Raw genomic sequence first — 14,340 nt, forward strand, 5'->3', positions numbered from 1 at the left:
AAGGCCCATGGAATGAAATTTCTATATTTTCATTTTTTCTATAATTTATGATTTTCTTTGTTTTTTTGTTATTTTTCGTCAATTTTTATGATTTTCTACATTCTTTGTAAACTTTTTGCGTATTTCTTTGTTTTTTTGTAATTTATATTATTTTCTTTGTTTTTCGTGTTTTTTATAATTGTTTTGCAATTTTCATTTTTTCTTTAATTTTATGTTATTTTCTATATTTATTTATATATTATGTATTTTTTATAGTTATATTTTTCTAGAATTTATGTACTATGTGAAAAATTAATGGGTTGGATAGGTTGGTTTGGGTTGAGCCCAAAATGGGTCATTAGCGGGTTGATGGGACAAGTGGGTTGAGTTGAAGCTCAAACCAAACCTAATAACCTCACCTATCCAATTTCTTTTTAGAAAAGACAATTTTTTTTTTTTTTGCCAACAACTGTCATGCATCCTCATATAGAATTAGGATATGTCGAAATAACTAAAACACTAAGGGGTAGAACTAGTATGAAAAATCAGAGTCTTTTAACCACAATAATTGAATCATTTTGTAATTTATGTTTTTCTTCAATTTTTATGATTTTCTATTTTTTTGTAAATTTTCTCTCCATTTCTTTGTTTTTGTAATTTATATTATTTTCTTCATTTTATGTGTTTTTTCATAATGATTTTGCAATGACATATATATAATGGGAAAAAAAAAAAAGAAAGTTGAGGGTAAAATTAAAAAAGTAAAATCAGTGTGTTTTGATCAAACCAATTGCAACATTCTCATTTTTTTAGTATTGGTATAGAAATTTTTATGATTTTCTATATTTTTTGTATTTTTTTGTGCATTTCTTTGTTTTTTTTTTGTAATTTATGTTGTTTTCTTTATTTTAAGGAGAAAAGGTGCATAGGATAAGAGAGACGACATTTTTGCTTCCTCCTTCCTATTGTAAAGTAGGGGAAAATGATAAAATATATACTATGCAGAGAGGGGTTTAAAGGAAAGAATTGGGGTTTTAGAATTTATGTCTTCGCTTCATGTGTGAATGATGACATTTGGCCTTTTGCCTCATGCAATTTTGTTTGTCAATGGTGGGGTCGTTATTTGCATATCTAATGGCTAGCATCAGGATATAGGTTGATCCTGATTCATTTATATTTGGATTTGAATTTAACATCCATCCGATTTATAAAGAAAAGTCCAAATCTCCTACCAACAAAATGCATTCCAAACCCCTACAACCCTACCAAGTACAACCCCTATGAGTTATTACGTTGGTAGGGTGTCAGATTATTGGATTGGCCCAATGATCGTTGAGTAAAAAAACACCCCAAATGAATGATCGTTGAGTAAAAAAACACCCCAAATGAATCAATATAATGAACCTAAGAGCATTTCCTGATCCAATACAACTTATTATGTTAGCAAAGACAATTGAAAAAAGAAAAAGAAAAAAACTAATGAAAAAAGTGCCATTTAATCATCTAATTTATTGTTCCATGATGAAAAGTGGGAGGTTGAAAAAATCCACTCCTCCCTTCAATTCAAATTCATGGTTTGGGAAAACCGTCCAATACTTGACACGTATTGGCTCTATTCAATGAAGGTTCATCAGGTAGGTGCTTCGGGAGAAGATTAGATAAAGCGAGGAATAGGTTCCACAACATTCTTATTATTATTTTATTTGTTTTATCCAATTACAAGTGTTAACTGTTAATTAAATAAAATTAAAAAAATAAAAAACATAACAAAGGGTAAAAATGGAAAGTGAAAATTAAGCTTTAAAAGAATAAATATGATAAATGGTAAAAACGAAAAGTGAAAATTAAGTTTTTTGACAAAACATTGCCACCATCCTCATGATACAAAGATTATCCAATTACAAGTGTTAACCATTAATTAAATATAATTGGAAAAATAAAAAACATAATAAAGGATAAAAATGAAAATCAAACTTTAAAATAAAAAACATGATAAAGAGTAAAACTGAAAGGTGAAAATTAAGTTTTAAAATTTAAAATATAATAAAAGGTAAAAATGAAAAATGAAATATCCTTATTTTTATAAATAGGGTGCAGATACAGACTTTGGGGGAACCGACATCTTAAAACATAAATTCAAATTTTGGGTCTCAAAAATGCATTTGGTTAAGGGTCGGGTCGGTATCATGTTAAACATCAAAGACTACATGTTATAAGTCAGGTTTGTATGAAGGCAAATTTGTACCGAAGACCCCGTTGACATTCCTAGCAATTCCTTTATCACACGAGGATATATAAGATGTGGTGAGGTTTAAAAGTTTTTTGCCTAGTTGCCCACTCATTTGAGTCCCCTAACTCTTCGATCAAATCATATCATACCGAAATTCAATTCAACAATTAAGATTATAAATATGAATTTCATATAAAACGTGAAATATGGACTCGATCAATTTTGAATTAAATATGAATTTGCTTAATTGTCATCACAATAAAACATTTTACAACTTTATTGTATTCAATTTTCAATGGGTCGGATGTATTTTTGACGTTCAGAGTCCATTGACAGCCCTATTATAATGACAATACATGCCCTCAAATCATTATAATAGCCACAAGACGGGTTTTACCCTGTTTTGTGGCCATATTTCATTTTTAATAAATTAGGAGGTTCAACTATGTCACCGGAAAAACTTATAACTAATCAACCAATATCATAAAAGCTGTAGTCATAAAAACGAAAATCTATGCTACCATAAAGACATGATATTGGATTTGACCTATAAACCCCTTCTCCTGAATTTGGATAAATGGTTATCACTTTTATTATTCCACTTGATTGGTTATAAATTATTCGGTAAGTTACATATAGGTATTTTGTACTTTGGGGTGGCGAGAAATAGGTATCTTAAACTTTCAATTGCAATACTTAAGTATCCTAAACTCTCAAAAATAGACACTTTGTTTCCATTAGTGTTCTGTCAATTAAACATTAAATAATGCTAAAACTACCCTTTCATCGGTGAAACTTATATGGTTTGCTTAATACCAACCACCTCTCCCATAATGACTTTCTCACATGGACAACATTTAAAAGGGACTATGCTGGTGTTTCAACACTATTTTTTTTCTTGGCGATGGCATTCTTTGGTGATTTTACTTCACCAACAATTTTCTACCCTCACCAGCAAAGTGATTTTCATTGAACTCTTTTCTACTTATTTGCAAGGATTAGAATTGGACGAAAATCACTTTGTTGGTGAGGGTAGAAAATCACCAGTGAAATAAAATCATCACCAGAGAATGCCATTGCCGAAAAAAAATAGTATTGAAACACCAACACAATCCCTTTTAAATGGTGTTGAAAATATGAATATGCTATTTGCTATCCATATGAGAACCTTGGGAGAAGCTGACTTCGCTAGTGAGGGTAGGAAATTGACGACGAAATAAAGTTATCACCATAGAGTGTTGTCATCAGAAATATAATGGTGAAATGCCAACATAGTCCCTTTTAAATGTTGTCTATGTGAGAATGTCATCGTGGAGAGAAGTGGTCGGTCTCATGATGAACTTAATAACTTATACAATATTAATCAAACTGTATAAGTTTAATTGATGAAAGGATAGTTTTGGCATTATATAATGTTTAATTGACGGAATACTAACGGATGGATCTAAGTATCTATTTTTGGGAATTCATGATATTCAAGTGTTAAAGTATTTATCTATTACTATTCCCAAAGTATAAGGTACCTATATGTAATTTATCCTAAATTTTTTCGATATTATAATTGAACCCTCATCAAAGTTCATAGGAGAGGCGGAGTTCAAAACTCTTCTGACATCATACCTTTCCAACATTATGTATTTACCTAAACTAGGGATATCCCGAAGGAAGAGGAAGAAAAAATAAAGGGCAAAGGATTTACTAGTTGGGTTAATTAGGGTTCTCATTACATCAAACGTCTAATTTCTATAATGTGAGCTTTATTGTCTAAATTTGACATGAGCTATTAGAGAGCTCAAAAAAGTGCATTTTAACCAACCCTAAAGATTATGATTGGCTCAAAAGTCAAATGGTCATATATAAGGAAAACTCTTAAAAACATGATATTAAATAATAAATGGATTGGCCTTATCATGAATGTATAACTTCTGTGAGGTATCATGTACTCTTTAGGAAAAATTTAAAATTCTACCTACCAAGGGGGATAAGATAAGGAAATCTCCAATCTCTTATATATATTTTTTTTTCGTGTTTTTCTTCCTTTTTATTGTTAAGAAAATAAATAGAAAATTCATAAGAGGTAATGTTACAATGTCACTGCATCTATATTGAAGCACGTAAGGTACTTTTCTAGACCACCCAATACTTGACACGTCGTAAGTTAGCATTGAGATTTTTTTTTGAGAAGTTACAGTCCCACTATTTTGCTTCATGTGATATCTTCCACATCTTTCTGATTTTTCTTATTTTCATTATTTTATATTAATAATATTTATTTTTTAACAGCCCCTGAAACCGACCGTGGATATCAAATACAATATATCTATCATACGACGAGTCGGCGACTCGGCCTCTGTTTCGTCGCTAGCAAACGTGCTTGGATCCAAAGCCACTCGTTTTATCTTGTTCTCTTCTTAATCTTTTAACATATAATAAATATAGTCGCAAACAGGAAACAGCAGAACTGGTGGGGAGCATAGCTGCATAGGAGACCGAAGTTCCCTTTGATCGAGCTCCATCCTGTCCCTTCTCCTTATCTTTTGCAGTACTCGTAATGGCTTCATGGTCTTCTTTAGTGGCGACACTTCCTCATACATGCTCATCGAGATTCAGAGATGATTCATCCTTTTCTTCTTCGAGGGCTCGTTTAGACCTCTTCATACCACGTATTCCTACTGTCAAATGCAGAAATGCACACCAATTCGATTCGAAAAGTCTGCCGGTCTCTCGCAGACAGAGGTAAGTTCGGCGTGGTTGAACCCTTGGCAATTAAAGATGTTAGAATTGGATTATAGCTCTCTTGTTTCGAGCTTATCTATGCATGAATCCGATTTTTCCTGTCATGGGCATTCGGGATTTAGGATGTTTATCAGTTTATGCGTTAATAATTAATAAAAAATCATAGAAACCAGAGCTGTTTGTTTCAGACATGAATAAAGCTGTTGAAACGGGCAGCTCTTGAAATCCAATTTTCATTCCCCCCCCCCCCCCCCCCCAAAAAAAAAAATAAAAAATAAAAAATAAAATAAAAAATAAAAAAAAGAAAAAAAACAAATCCCAACTTCCATAAACATTCACAAAACTAGACCAACCGTGTGTATTGCTTTGGCAATATTACATGTTCGTTATTTTTCGCGAATGCCTTTCTTTCTCCTGTTCCAATGTTAGATTCTGGTATCTGCACTCTTTTCTATTTTTCGTTGTTCAGGTTTGCTTAAGATTAGAAGAAATATGAACTCCACCATATTCGTGGATTTATTTTTACTAAATATTGATGAATACCTATTTGTTTGGTTCCAAACAAGTGGAGTAGTTTTTTAATTCTTGCTTTTTAAACAATCCAGAGGAACTGCAAAAGAGATTGAAGCTTGCATCCAGACGATTGGCAAATACCACTGATGAAATGAAAATTCTATAAAACGGTTATAAGGTTAGCTATTGGCTACATGTCTAAAAAATGAATATGGCAGAAAATGCATATATTGTGATGGATTAATGGAAAAACTAGAGAGAAGAGGGTCAGAAATGAAATCATTCGAAGGAATAGGAGTAGCTCCAATACGTGATAGAATGAGAGAAAGTAGATCAAGATGGTTTGTTCACGTGCATAGGAGACCATTGACAACACCAGTAAGAATAAGTGATCTGTTGCAAGTTGAAGGGGCTAGAAGGGCTAGGTGTAGACCAAAAAGGATCTAGGTTCCAGAGGACAAAGTTTGGCTTGAAAGGAGTTTTGATCTGGAAGAAGTTAAGGAAACAATCTTCTCTATGGATAGAACTGAAGCACCAGGACTAGATGGGTTTACAATGGCTTTCTATCAAGACTGTTGGGACATATTAAAACAAGATCTTCAGAAGGTTTTTAATGAATTCTTTGAGAGGGAGGGGGTGATAAATCCGAGGATGAACTCTACTTTTATAGATGTGGTTCCAAAGGAGGGTGCTAATCACCGAAAGGAGTTCAGACAGCTTAACAAAATCATTGCTAAGGTGCTTTCGAGAAGGTTGAGAGTTGTGCTCCTTTACATCACTTCACAAAATCAATGATCTTTTGTAAGAGATAGGCAAATAACCATAGTTTTCAAGGCGCCAAGGCGAGGCTAGGCAACAGGGGGGCGCCTTGTCGCCTAATCGCCTAGGCGATGGATTTTTTTTTTTTTTTAAGTAAAACCATATATCCTAGGGTAGTTCCCTAGGTTCCATAACCATCTTTCCTTAATAATTATTCATAATTTTCATAAGACAAGTATAAATTTCATGTTTAAATCTAGAAAATCAACATGTTATGAGAAGAAAAAGAGCAAAGGAAAGAAAACTCAAAAAATATAGGGGCTGAACCCCTACTTTTGTTATAGGAAAGAAGAAAAGAAAAGGTGGAAGAAGAAGAAGAAGATGTGGAAGAAGAAAATGTATTGATTAGATAAAATTTTAAGTTCTTCCCTTGCTTATTGGTTCAGGTTTTGAAAATTTTGAGGGTTCAATCAAGGATCGAAATTTCGATACGATACGCCCCTATTGGTTGTATTATATTGTATCTTTGGGGTCTTGATACCTGTTTACAGGTGTTTTCGGGGACCCTTTTTTTAAATAATATATATATTTAAAAATGAAATTGAAAACCAAATAAATAAAAAAATAGGGGGATTATCATTATAAGTACCGATACACCTCTGCCAATACACAAAGGTGTATCGATACTTTGAACCATGGGTTCAATATAGCAGTTAGCAATGTTTGCGTTGATTATACCCTAACAAAATAAGAAAATAATAACAAGAAATTAGTATATAAACACATAAAATGAATATTCTAGTTCAATAATGCCTATTTTATAATTATAATGTCAAAAAATAAAAAATATAAAAGTATTTTATAACCTAGTGCACAAAACTGCTTGGCGACTGGGCGAGGCGAGCCTCCAAGGTCGCCTTATTGCCTAGGCGTCGCCTTGACAACTATGCAAATAACTAACTGATCAGATTTTAATTGCCAGTGAGAATGTGGAGGACTTGAGAAGGAGTGGGAGGAAAGGTTTGGTGTGTAAGCTTGACTTGGAAAAGGCTTGTGATTTGGTGGACTGGTCTTTCTTGCTGCGGGTGATGGATAGCTTTGGATTTGGGCCAAAGTGGTGCAAGTGGATTCAGGGTTGTTTAGAGACTTGCCATTACTCTATTTTGATTAATGGGGTAGTGGTAGATCACTTCCCTGCAGTAAGAGGGATTAGACAAGGGGACCCCCTTTCTCCCTTCTTGTTTACCTTAATTGCCGAGGTCTTGGATAAATTGATAGCAAGGGTAGACTCTAGAAACCTGGTGAGAGGGCCAAGGGTGGGTAGAGATAGGGTTCCACACATCCATTTACAATTTTCTGATGATACAATACTGTTCTGTGAGGGTGAGGAGATTAGCTGGGTAAGGAACTTGAAGCTGGTGATTCAACTCTTTGAAAAAATGTCAAACCAATAGTTTTGATAGAGTAATGTGGTGGGGGTCAAACCTAAAAAGTTCTCATGCAGCCGGCTGGACAAGGCCTACATGAGAACCCTAATCAATCTTGAACCTGGCTCTGATACCAACTTGACAGAAACCACAGATAATCTGATTTCTTTTTTAAATAAGAAAACAACAGAAAACAGAGAAACAAGAAAGAAGAAGACAAGAAGAAGAGAAGAAAGAAAGAATGAGAAAAGGGGTGCAGGTTGTAATGTTCTGCCGTCCCAACTGATTGCTATTTATATAAAAAAAACCGGCACAGCTAGATAATGTCAGAAAAATAACATCAATAATAGATAAACAAATGGGACCACAAAATCCATTTATAAGAGCAAAAATATTTGCTGAAATCTCTTGGATCTCATTCAGGAAGTGGGCAAGTCCCCAAGGCCCACCCTCAAGCCTTGAAGCTCAACCAATAAACCAATAGTCTTATTCATGACAATAGTCTTATCAATCAATACTCTTCCTGTAAAATTCTAGTTAATTCAACCATAAAGCAACTCAAGCAAATATAGTGAAAAGGAGAAAACTCAAGTCAAACTCAACAAAGCCTTTAATCCCAAATATATGGGGTTGGCTACATGAATCTTGTTTTCCCTTTAGGTTCTTTCAAGGGCCACACCTTTCTCCCTAATAATTGAATACAGGTTCAATTGATCCAAATTGATTCTTGGTTTTTCTAGTTGGGGTTCATCTAATGAACCAGCTGTGGACCCAAAGACAGTCTTTTACATGTTAGTGCAAAGTGTTAGAATGCATGCATGGGTGCATGTGCTCTTCTGTATCTCTTTGTAAGATGTGTAGTAGACTGGTGATCAACAATTAATTTTGTACCTTTTTGTTACATTTTTGTGGATCTAAGGTGTCTATATGGAGGAGGAAATGGAAGATCAGGAACTCATGAGAGAAGGAATGCCATGTGGAAGCAATATGTTTCCATTCTTGATGAACGAGTCTCTATGATACCTTCACAGGAACAGCAGAGGTGCATTTCTTGTTTCCAAAATCACCGCAGATATCGGCCCAGTGGTAAAAGATACATATCAAGAATCTTCCTTGACAAATCAGTGTTTCCATTGTCAAATAAATCACTTGGAAACATCTCTGTAAGTAAGCTACTCTAAGTTTTTTATTGTTCGAATGACTTGTCCAAAAAGGAGAAAAAAAAATACTAGATGATTTTGTGATATATATTGGTTCAGTGTGCGGACATTTTGTTCAGTTTAAAATTCCTCTCTAAACATATTAATCTTTTTTGTCCAATTATCTTTTGGTAAAATATTAAATCCTAGGATTACTATGGAAATGTGTTAGTTGCAAGAATCTTTTCTTAAATCAGTAGAGATATAATTCATGTTATAGATTTATTTCGATATGGGAATAGGAATGTTGTTTTAGATTTGCAGTAGCGTACATAAGTTACATAATGAGTGTTTGTAGTTTTCATCTCTTTTAACACATTAAGTATAAAGGGAAAAATCACAGTTTTCATTAAGTTAGATGACTTATTTATAGTTACACTGGTATAACAAACTTGTACACATTGCCAAGTGGCCAGATAAGATTTGAGAACATTCGGTTGTTGGTTAACTAACTAAAATTCTAACACCTCCCTCAAGTTGGAGCATTTGTGAGACCCAACTTGGGAATGAGGTAGTGAAAGTGGTCAGAGATGACTTTTTTGGTGAAAAAAATCAACGGGTTGAGAATTACTGGGTTATGTGAGAAGTAACAAGGTTGCTATGCTGAATGTGATCACACACAGTCAATTTCGATGTGTTTCATGCATTTGTGTTAAACAGGATTAGCTACAATGTGTAACGTGGCCTTGCTGTCACAGTGGGGATGCATGGGAGAAGAAAGTTGAGTGTTGAGATTAGATAAAGCACGTTTGAGCCATAACAACTCAGCAGCTGGAAGGGTGACATCAACTTGTGGATCCAAAGTCGGCGAGCCATTGTTAGAGCAAGGACCAATAGGTCCATAGGACTCCCCAGTAAGTGAACCATCAATTGGTGGGATTGAAACAAGGGTGCCAAGTTTTTGACCTTGCACCTCAACATATCTTGACGTCCAGAGACATCACCTTTTACGAGCATGAGTTCCCATGTCATACCACAGCTCTGCCATCACAGTTCCCTGAGTCATTAGCCCATTACAGTCATCTACCACTGTTGTCCCCTTGCCACCTCTTCCTATCAACAATGTGGCCTATCCTAGGCCCACAGAAGCTCAACCCAAAGCTTATCCTGAACCTACACCTACCACAGCTTGTCCTAGGCCCAGAGCAGCTCAACCCACAGTTCCTGAACCTACACCTACCACAGCTTGTCCTAGATTCGCAGCAGCTCAACCCACAGTTCCTGAACCTACACTTACCACTTCTCAGCCCATAATTTTGCAGCCCATCATACCTCAGATACAATAGACATTTCACTTTCAATAAGATACACCAGAATGACCAAAATACCCCTGACTCGAGCATTCTAACACTCCCCCTCAAGCTGGAGAGTATATATCATATAGTCCTAGCTTGTTACAAATGTAATCTATTCTTCCCCGAGACAATCCTTTTGTGAAGATATCTGCCCACTGATTTCCTGAGCTCACATGAGATGTAGTTATTACCCCACTTATCACTTTCTCTCTCACAAAGTGACAATCCACCTCAATATGTTTAGTTCTTTCATAGAAGACAGGATTGGATGAGATGTGAACAACAACTTGGTTATCACAGTATAGTTTCATGGGTTTGTCAATTGAGAAACCCATCTCCTGTAGTAGGTTCTTCAGCCATACTAGTTCACATGTGGTATGGGCCATAGCCCTGTACTCTGCTTCCGCACTACTTCTTGCCACCACTGTTTGCTTCTTGCTCTTCCAAGTTACAAGATTGCCACCCAGGAAGGTACAATACCCTGTGGTTGACCTCCTGTCTGATATAGAGCCAGCCCAATCAGCATCTGTGTACCCTACTATCTCAAGAGGTCCTCCTTTTTGGTATAACAAACCACGACTTGGAGCACCCTTTAGGTACCTAACAATTCTCAGAACAGCTTCCCAGTGAGGAACCCAGGGATGTTGCATAAACTGACTCACCACATTCACAGCAAATGATATATCTGGTCGGGTAATGGTCAGGTAGTTCAACTTTCCCACCAACCTTCTGTATCTTCCAGGATCATCAAATTCTTCACCTGCATCCACACTTAACTTGGCATTGAGTTCCATAGGAGTCTCTACTGGTTTAGCACCTAACAACCCTGTTTCTTCAAGTAGATCAAGAACATATTTCCTCTGACATAGGTTGATCCCCTGTTTTGACCTCGCAACTTCTATTCCTAAGAAATACTTTAGCTTCCCCAGATCTTTCGTATTGAAGTGGTCCTGTAAGAAATTTTCACCCTGTCAATTCCATTGTTGTCACTTCCAGTTATGACAATATCATCCACATACACGACTAGCAAGATGTTTCCATCTTCCGAGTTATAGCTAAACACGAAATGATAAACCTGACACTGTTTCATCCCAAAGGCCTTCACCACTTCATCGAACCTGCCGAACCATGCACGAGGAGATTGTTTTAGTCCATATGTTGCCTTTTTGAGCTTGCACACCTTACCAGCCTCCCCCTGAGCAACAAACCCTGGTGGTTGCTCCATATACACCTCCTCAACAAGATCACCATGTAGGAAGGCATTTTTGATGTCAAGTTGTAGGAGAGGCCAATCATACATAGTAGCCAATGAGATCAACACCTGAACTGAACCAATTTTAGCCACAGGAGAGAATGTCTCCATATAGTCTACACCATATAACTAAGAATAGCCCTTGGCCACTAACCGTGCCTTCAATCGTTCCACACTGCCATCAGAAATATGCTTTCACTGTATAGACTCATTTACACCCAACAGTGTGCTTACCAGGAGGAAGGGTGGTGAGTTCCCACGTATGATTATGTTGTAGAGCAGAGAGTTCTTCTTCCATGGCTTGTCGCCACCCTGGAGAGACAAGGACTTCCTGTACAGTCTTGGGAATGGGAACCGATGAGAGTAATGATATAAACTTGCAATGGGAAGCAGAAAGGTGAGCAGTGGAAACATAGTCTGAAATGGGATGAGAAGTACAAGTACGTTTACCTTTCCGCAAAGCAATAGGGAGATGAAGATCTGAGGGAGAAGGGGCAGTAGCAGGATCTGTCGACGAGTGCTGAAGTGGAGGAGGAGCCGAAGCACTTCTGCGAGTATACACTTGAGTAATTGGCGGCCTCTCTGTAGTAACCGGCATATGATGTGCATCTGCAGTAGGAGTGGGAACTACAGGAAGGGGGTCCACAACTAGAACAGGAAGAGGAACCACAGAGGGAGAAGAAGAGACCCTGGCATTGGAGAAAAAGGGAACTGATTCAAAGAAGGTGACATCAGGGCACAAACGATTTATGAAACTTAGGGTTATAACACTTGTACCCTTTCTGAGTCCTTGAGTAGCCAAGAAAAATACACTTTGTAGCCCGAGCATCTAGCTTGTCTACTCCAGGCCCCAAGTGCTGAACAAAACAAACACATCTAAAGACTCTTTGGGACATGCATATTGATCATCAAGGACCGAGCAGTTTCAAGAAGATGTCTATTTTTCCGTTCAGCTACACTGTTTTGTTGTGGGGTGTAGGCACAAGAAGTTTGATGAATTATTCCATGATGTTCTAGGTATTGCTGAAATGATGAGGAGATGTATTCTTTGGCATTATCGGAGCGAAGTATTTTCATGTGAACACCAAACTGAGTGCGTATTTCAGCATGAAATTTCTAAAAAATAGAGAACAATTCACTATGGTCTTTCATAAGATAGATCCATGTCATCCTTGAAAAGTCATCAACAAAGATTACAAAATACTTAAACCCATTGTATGACACCACTTTAACTGAACCCCATACATCAGAATGAACTAAAACAAAAGGACTTTAGACACGACTATCAGTTCTTGGACTAAATGAGACTCGATGATGTTTTCCCAACTGACATGACTCACAATCTAATGATGAAAGATGATTCAAGGAAGGAACTAGCAGATTCAAAGCCTTGAGAGAGGGATGACCAAGTTTGCAGTGCCATTGGAGAGGAGTAAGAGACGACTGAAAAGCCACTGGAGGGCCACCACCATCAAGGTAATACAAACCACCGGCTTTATGCCCTCCACCAATCTTCGTCCCCGTCTTGAGATCCTGAAACACACAAGAAGGATAGAAGGTTACAGAACAATTAAGGGACTTGGTTAATCTACTAACAGACATAAGGTTAAAAGGGAACTTAGGAACATATAAAACAGATGCTAAAGACAATGAGGAGAGATCAACATCACCAACATCACAAATAGGAGATGTAGAACCATTAGCAAGTGTAACTGTCTGAGATGTGGAGGTGCGAGAAAGGGAAGAAAATACATCAGGAGTCCCAGACATATGGTCCGAGGCGCCAGAATCAATGATCCAGGGTGAAGCTTTGGAAGCTAAACAAGTCATACCTGAATGGGCAAGTGTAGCTGTGTTCTGCTGAGTTGTTTGAAGGAACTGCTCATATATTGCTCGTGGTACACTCACCATTTCTTGCCCGGAAGCACAAGTGGGTGTGGAGGGGGTTGGTGCAGCTTGCTGGCTTTCAGTAATTGTGCTACTACTCTTAGATGTAACATGGTTAGCCCAAGTGTTGGGTGGACCACGCAAATCATAGCAGAAATTAACTGTGTGCCCCTCTAAGCCACAATGTGTACATTTTCTCTGAGCATTACCCCTTCATTTTCCACGGCCTACCCCTGACTCACGGCCTCCAGTTCGGCCACTGGCCCGGTTTAACATGTGCCCACCACGGTTGCTTGGAGGGCCACTACTGCCACCACCACTTCTACTTCCACGACTACTCCCTTTAGTCACTACCAAACCAGATCTATCAGAGAAGGAAGAATGTTCCACTGGCTCAATGGATGTCCTCTTAAGACGGGCAAAAACTTCTTCTAGTGAGGGGAGAGCTGATCCCCCCAATATCTGTGCTCTGACAGGCTCATACTCAGCCTTCAAGCCCACAAGAAACCTAGTCACGTCAAGCTGTTCATGTTGCTGTTGTTGGATCTGGACATCTGATGTGAGAGGGTGATACACATTTAGCTCATTGCGGATGTTTCTCAAACTTGCATAGTACTCTTCTAAGCTTTGACTTCCTTGCTTCAAATTGAAGTACTCTTGGTATAACTGATATACCTTAGTTGTATTGTCTTGTCTAGAGTACAACTTTTTAGCATGGTCCCAGATCTCTTTGGCTGTATCTAGGAACATGAAGTTCACAATAATCTTTGGTTCCATGCTGTTCCAAAGCCATGCCATTATCTGTGCATCTTCTTGTTCCCAATCATTGAACCCAGGAGAATCAGAGGAAGGTTTCTCCTCCCTCACATGTTTTACTTTCCTCTTGGCCTTCAAGAACACCTCCAAAGATTTTGCCCATGGTACATAGTTCTCACCATTCAACTTGATGGATGTCATTTGAACACTTAGATAATCTGAGGAGAACATGATGCCTGTTTTGTTGTCATTCCCAACTACAGTTGAAGCCATCTCAATTATGTCTCCTCTGAATATACACCACAAT

At 37.2% G+C, this 14,340-nt stretch overlaps 1 protein-coding gene across 1 annotated transcript in view; it reads left to right on the forward strand.

Annotated features, from left to right (window-relative positions):
• Positions 1–4,554: 4,554 nt before the first annotated feature.
• The window catches only part of LOC148849637 (Insulinase (Peptidase family M16) family protein), a 118,161-nt gene continuing 108,375 nt past the window's right edge, over positions 4,555–14,340 (forward strand). The window contains exons 1-2 of the mRNA XM_088950056.1: positions 4,555–4,945; positions 8,564–8,807. Of these exons, the coding sequence (XP_088806182.1) occupies positions 4,761–4,945; positions 8,564–8,807 (429 nt within the window). The 5' untranslated portion in view covers positions 4,555–4,760. The remainder of the gene's footprint in view (positions 4,946–8,563; positions 8,808–14,340) is intronic.

Source organism: Nelumbo lutea, chromosome 6 (genome assembly GCF_056320005.1).
Source record: "Nelumbo lutea isolate HS-2025 chromosome 6, American lotus-T2T, whole genome shotgun sequence".
NCBI lineage: Eukaryota > Viridiplantae > Streptophyta > Magnoliopsida > Proteales > Nelumbonaceae > Nelumbo > Nelumbo lutea.